Raw genomic sequence first — 7,350 nt, 5'->3', positions numbered from 1 at the left:
TTCAGTCAGTTGGACAGAATATCTTTTCTGAAAGATAGCCAAATTTGATCAACATAATTCATAATCAGTTATGTGTCACACTAAGACAGAATGAGTCATATTTTTTCCATTTGTGAAGCGTTCCAAAGAAATAACAACTATATTTACATTGGTGTACTTGAATAGGTATTTATATTTTCCTTATATTCACGTAAGACTTGGCAACCTCTACTTTCTTTACGTCACTCTCTCTTTCTACACTCCATGCTCGCTAGTACACACATCCAAACACCCCGAAGACAACACGTCCATGCTCAGATGCACTCACTTACAAACTTTCACACGTTTATAAAGGAAATGCACTCTTTTTTTGTTTTTGAAACATCCTGATATGAAAGTATTACACATAATTTGCGCCTCTGATTCTGATGAAACAATAGCATTGAAAACAAGGACATATTTTCATCCACAAATGCACTTGTAATCTATGAGAAATTCATTGTCCAAGCCGAAGATTTGGGCATGTATCAGCGCTCAATACCGGGACCACCCATGTACCATGTAGCTTGAGGTCAAATGTGGTTGATCCTCGCTTTGCTACTGAGCATTCAGTAATTTCTTTGCATTTGGGCGAGACATATAGAGGCAAAAAGGCAAAAAAATAAACACGTTACCCAAACAGTTAATCCAAACTACATCACAGACCGCAAAAAGAGGTTGGGGATTTCCACGCGTACTGTATAAGGTTGAGTGATATGACGCATTAAAAAGCGATGTTTGCGCAACCACACTGGAAAAGTGCAACAGCCAGATCCCAAAGAAAATGGGAATGAGAGAGAGCAAGAGAAAACATGAAGCTTACAGCGTAAACCCAACCTGTTCAAGTAACAAAGAATCAGACTCAAAGCAACAGCAAAGCCTTGAAAAAAACCCCAAAAAACAGAAAAACAAAAAGCCCAAAACAAGCGTGAACAAGCACAAATAAACAGGAGCCTGTCTGTTGAGTGGCAACCTCCGAAAAATGTTTCACAAAGCAGTTATCGCATAGCCTCTTCTGATACCCCGGCGATGAGTCTCTAACAAAGGATCTTACAATTGGTTGGCGTGTTCTTGCTTGTGTTCTCATTAGTTTGCTTGCTATTGGTCTCCGAGTGGCTCACTTTGTATGTTCTTTTAGAGGATAGCAGGGCCTCCATTACGCTTTACTGTCCTCCTGTGTCATGTGTAGGCTGTTGTCACCGTGAACTTTGATCTCGATTGTGTCTGGTTTCAGCGTCTCCTTGCCGTTTTCCTCTTTTAGTGGTAATTTCCTGTGGGAAAAAAAAGTGAAGAAATGGCACGTACACATTGGTCAGTTTGACAGGGTCGACAAAAACACATTTCAATTAACAACTGGATACTGTGGGTACCCTGAGGCTAAAATTGAGACTTGGGGTCATTTTTACAGACCAGAGTCCATTTGTCACCACAAGTTGGTTTGTTTGGTTGGTTTTATGAACTTTTTGTACTGTTGACATGCTTTAAAAGATGGCTTGGGGTCAAGTTTATACCAAGCACTGAACTACACAAACATATTTAGAATTTTTTAGAAAATAGTCTACTATGTTCACCAAGCTTACATTTATTTGATCAAAAATTACAGTAAAACAGCAATATTCTGAAATATTGATAATATGAATAAAAGTATTTATTTCTTTCAAGAAAAAAAAAACACATTATGGAAATAAAAAGTAAATGTTAAGTTGACTTCAGTGTCACCCTAGGTTTACAAATGTATGTTTGTTTCTTGTGTGATCCTCTTGGGCCACATAGCAAGCGGTGTGATTCTCAGTCACATCTGTGCATGATCTAAAAGACCCCTGTGTGGCTCTTCATCACATGGGATGACACTGGAAAGGAACCAGCCTCTGTTCACTGGGATCATCATCACTCTAATAACATTATTAAAGTCTAGGCTGGGGCATTTGGGAAAGTATAGAGCGCATATCAGTACGCCATAGTCTATGTGCTAGAACAGTGTTTCTCAACCTTGGTCCTGGGTGCCCCCCAACACTGCACATTTTGTGTGTCTCCCTAATCAAACACACCTGATTGAACTCATTAACTCATTAGAAGAAACTCCAGGACCTGAAATGGGTGTGTCAGATAATGCCGAGTTCACACTGCACGATTTTCAAACGCCGTTGTTTTCACACTGCGTGACTATCTGGGGTAGCATTCAGTTGCTGCTGTCACACAGCGTGATTGTGAATCGCCGACAGCTCCAGATATTTAGCATGCCAAATATTTTGCGGCGTCGGCGACGTGTCGGCGATTCCCTCAGATCGCGTCTTTGATAATTCACACTGCGTGATTGTCACTCGCGTGAACGAGCACCGATTTGCCTCCGATTTCGGGCATTTGTCTGCGATTTCGCAAAACCTGTCGGCGAGTGAAAAATCGGGCTAAAATCGTGCAGTGTGAACTCGGCATAAGGGAGACATACAAAATGAGCAGTGTTGGGGGGCGCCCAGGACCAGGGTTGACAAACACTGTGCTACAACATCAAAGCCGTGCTGCTTGTTATCGGAGCTGAAGACAATCACAGCCCTTAATCTCTTTGAACTTCTGGCCAAGTAAACCTGACAGGAGTTTTTCCAGCTGGGAATGACCCAGACTGGCACTGCGTAACTATAGGTCAGCCATCCTGCAAACCTTCAGGACAAAGTCTACAGAGGAAATATGTCAGGAACCGTGAAGACACTGACCAGGGCCAAAACACATACTATACTCATCAAGCAATAAACCACAGATTACACAAGTCAATGAGTGATTCATAATCAACAAACTGATAAGACTGTACACTATACTTCTTTGATGCACATGTTCCATAAATAAATACTGTCTAACTGCTACTGTACAACTGTTGCTCTGTCACACCTAACTCTTTCCCACAAACTTGAGGACTTTGTATTGCCTGATGTTTTGCTGTCAACTGATGACAAATTGTTATTGCCAGTGTAAGGTGACGTTACTTTCAGTGTAAGGTAATGTTACTTTAACATTACTAAAGTAATGCATTACAATGTGGTACTCATAAAAACTAATGATGTTACATTATTACTTTCTGTGAAAAGTAACACGTTATTTTTTCTAACCGATATCTGACTGAGGCTCTCATTTGAGAACGGTTTACAAGAAAATACTATTTCATTTTTTCTACTTCAAAATGTTACATTTAATTCAAGGTGTCACTTGATGTTTCCCTGTAATTGTTTGTGAAATTTACTAGCAATTTTTGAATTAAAATTATATCTACACCAATTTTTTTTCCAGTTTTGAATGAAAATGCAGCTTTAAAATAAATAAATAAATATTGAATTTCAATACTTATATTTACATGGGAATTAAAGCCAGGAAACAGTGCATTATGTAATTGAACATTACATTTTTGTCATTTTTTAAGGCAAAGTTTATCCACAACTGCTCTGAGGCATCACTCAGTTTAGTGTTTTGAAGATTTTAATGCATTACATGAAATATTAAACTGAATTTGTCATTAAATGAATTAACTTAATTAAAATAGATGACAGTTTAGTAAGTAACATAGGACTTATCTTGTTGCTTGAAAAAGTATTCTGCTTACGGAACTTTAATTTTTCAATCTCTTTGGATAAAAGTGTATGCTAAATAAATGCATAACTGATGCAGAAGGGATACTCACAGGTAGGCAGCTTTGCCCTACTCTAGCTCTTTGCTCTTGCCGCTTGTGGCTGTCTTTTTGCTGCAGAGCTTGCGGGTGATGCACATGAGCAGGCCGCACTGGCGCAGGAAGAAGCAGCTGATGTCCACTAGCACGAGCAGCAGCAGCAGGCCAGCTAAGCCCAGCCCAACCACTGCACCCAGGCCTAGGCCGCTGAACAGCGAATCTGCTGAGACAGGATGCACACATAACCATCAATGATGCGCCTCAAAAACGCAACACTGTACACTTATTTAGGGCAAACTGAAAGGTATAATGAATCAGTAGTATTTAGTCAAAAATCATGGTTATTTTTACAATTCAGAAAAAAAAAACAAATCAAATAACTGAAATGGCTCAAACTAGGAAAGCATGTAAATAAGTCAATTAAAGCATTCATAAAACATAATATAACAATTTTCTACCAACAATGCACTAAATGTAGCTAGCTCATGTAGTTTAAATTTGTATCAAGAACTTTAAGGTGATGCAACTTTGGTGACATTTTTAAACTGAAATTGTCAAGACTTTGCATGAGGAAATGAGGCAGTCTGAGAAGCTATTCAGAAGAAAACATCCATTTTGAAGGGACATTCTGGGCAATGCTGCTGCTCTAAACACATCAATCACACATGCTGTTGAAAGTAGCATTGCCATTAGCAAAAGCATCCCAGAAGTCTGTAGATTGATCTGGACACAGTGACAGGGCATCAGAGTGAGAAAAAAGACAGGCATAATAAACAGAAGAGAACTTTGAGGAATTCAGTGTTGGATTTACAAAATGATAAAAAAAAAATCACATCCACCACAGGGTTATTATGGTCAACTGAAACTAAAATTGTTTCTTGAAATAAACATTTATTAAAATAATTGAAAAAAAAAAATTTCATAATCAAAATTTCTCATTCAGCTGAGTTTAACTTGAAGTGCTTCACTGAGGAAAATGGTAACATCTAAATAATCCTTTTCCAAAAAAAAAAAAGAAAAAAAAAAGACGGCACTGAATCAACCAAAGTACATTCATTTATACCAACAAAACTACTTTTTATGTGTTAGAAAAAGTAGATTTACTTTTACCTGATAAAAAGTAACTTTTTATCAGGTAGAAATAGTTATTTAAGGCATCAATTGCAGGTTACCACTTACAATGTAAAATAACACTATAACTAACAACACTAAACTAAAACTAATAAATTAAAATTATTAAAAAATATACTGAAATATATAAAAAACAACAACAAATAAAAATGACAACAAAAATAATCTAAAACAACTTTAAACTAAAACATTAACTTTAAAATTAAAGTGTAAACAGATATAAAATAAATAAAGAAATAATTTAAAATATTCAGAAAACCTATGACAGTATATTGTTAATACTTCAATAACACCTCAACCAGGAATATATTTACGTTTCATTTGTGAAGACATTTATTTAAATTTAACAACATCAACAACAAACCATCACCAAATGAACATGCTGTAATGTTTTTAATTGTCCTTATTTAAACCTATGATTACGACCTCTAAACTTCAGATTAGGAACATCATTTGACCATCACGATCTACTAACCATTTACAAATGTGACCATGATGCAACAGCATATCGGTTTATACATATATGAGTGGCCTCAGATCTAAGACCTCAGATTTATTGACCCTAGTATGGTCTTACTTTTGATGCATGGAGCACATGACCACCTCCACTGTGACTTATCAGTCAACACATCTGTTTTTCACCATCTTGTGCCATGCTCGCCCTGAGAAATGTGTCCCCGCTCCTATAGCTGATTTGTTGTTGATTTATAACATCATTAGAAGCTCAATTTAGGATCTCGTTAATATCACTTATCCTGAAGTTCCACAAATGGGCGTGATCCATCTGCATCTGAGTTCAACGCACTTAATTAATTAAGTACGAATGGTGATTGAGACTCAGCATTGAGAAGCAATAACTCAAGCTCGATTGATTGTGTCTGGACTGAAGGGAGGTCTGTGGGTGGGATCCCAGCAGATGATTGACAGGGTAATGAAGCTTGTAATCATGTGTGGGGCTTAATGGCTGTGTCACGCTGATACATGACTAAGTAGGGCTTAAACAGATCCATGGTTTTCTAGTTTGTAACAGTTTTACATGGAAAAACTTTCAGCGTGAATTACAGGCAACAGGAGTGTTTGAGATCCCGTTAATGTACTCTCTTCAAGGTTGAAATACTGTATATCCCTTGGCCTTTGAGCTGCACCATTTAATCATTCAAACACTTACCTCTGCACTTACAACACCAATAAATGCTGTAAGCTGGAGACAGGCAGGGGTTTTAAAAATAGGCTTCAGTCAAACCTGAGTAAATCTGTTATGAGATTCAGATTATAGTAAAATACCATGGAAATTATACCCTTACATCATGAATATCCCAGTAAATGTTCTGGCAAATGCATCTTATGTGCTATGACAAGATCAAGTAATGCCTCTTTCTCAAAGTGCAGTCATTACCCTTATAGTCTGATTATATTACATTTTCTCAAGTGTAATCAAACTGAAATGGCCTGCATACATACACATACATATCCATATATATATATACTGTATATATATATATATACTGTATATATATATATATATATTACATACTGCATATATATCACACTGCAGTGCCTCTAGATATATTTGTACAATACGTCAAATGTATTTGATATGCCATGAAAAAACATCAGTATTTTTTGTTACCAAGCTACTAAACGGCCAAAGTGCACCTAGCCCACCTAAAACGACACTTTTATAGCTTTCTGGGTTGTGTTAAGTGAAAACATTGAGCTGACCAGTGACAGTTTGGTCCTTTTTCCTAATCAACCCATAAAACCCAAAGAGCACTCCATAAAATGGGACAGTTTTCTTATCTCCAGGCTGAAAGGCTTCCTTCTGGAGTTCTGAGATAATTTAAAGCTTTGGCCATTATGGAAAAGGTCTTGAGTTTTAAGATTCCCCCTCCTCCTCTCCTCACCCTATGCTGGCCCAGCAACCTCTGCACTACCTACACAGAGGACACAAGCCAAGCATGACTCCATAATGATGGTTTAAAGACTCTAATGCTCATTAAGACACTATGCTTGACGAGCAGAAGGGACCCTCCAGCCGTTAAACGATTAATAGACCGACTGCCGTCAGGATAGCCATTTTCAGTGGCAAAGATGTCTTTGCGCAGCATGAGGTTGGACTGATGGGTCAGAACGAATGAAATGGGTGTCAAGTGGCACCAATTAGACGTCACTTTTCCATAGTTTTAATAGAATTCTCTATGACACTTGTAGTGCATCTATAAAAATTAATATTATAGTAACCATTTCATTAGTTGGTTACATACGAACGCAACATAATTCCAAATGAATTTCACATTCAAATGGAGGATCTGAAATAATTTTGCTGTTGACTGTTGTCCTGTATGTTTCAATAAACATCTTTCTTTAATTTTCTTTTAACATAACAATTCTGATACAATAAGCTCAATTCTCAGACAGCACAATCACATTTACTTAATTATTAATATCATAAATAGCTGCCATTTTAAAGGCGAGGTTCACCCAAAAATTCTGACATCACGTTCTCACCCTCATGCAGTTCCAAACCTGTATGACTTTGTATCTTCTGCAAA

At 37.3% G+C, this 7,350-nt stretch overlaps 1 protein-coding gene across 1 annotated transcript in view; it reads right to left on the bottom strand.

Annotated features, from left to right (window-relative positions):
- Positions 1-3,694: 3,694 nt before the first annotated feature.
- Positions 3,695-7,350, bottom strand: part of LOC107695459 (neural cell adhesion molecule 2-like) — a 57,434-nt gene continuing 53,778 nt past the window's right edge. The window contains exon 14 of the mRNA XM_016495360.1: positions 3,695-3,887. Within this exon, the coding sequence (XP_016350846.1) occupies positions 3,700-3,887 (188 nt within the window). The 3' untranslated portion in view covers positions 3,695-3,699. The remainder of the gene's footprint in view (positions 3,888-7,350) is intronic.

This window comes from Sinocyclocheilus anshuiensis, unplaced genomic scaffold, assembly GCF_001515605.1.
Source record: "Sinocyclocheilus anshuiensis isolate Anshui unplaced genomic scaffold, SAMN03320099.WGS_v1.1 scaffold562, whole genome shotgun sequence".
Classification (NCBI taxonomy): Eukaryota; Metazoa; Chordata; class Actinopteri; order Cypriniformes; family Cyprinidae; genus Sinocyclocheilus; species Sinocyclocheilus anshuiensis.
This window is presented reverse-complemented; position numbering and strand designations above follow the sequence as displayed.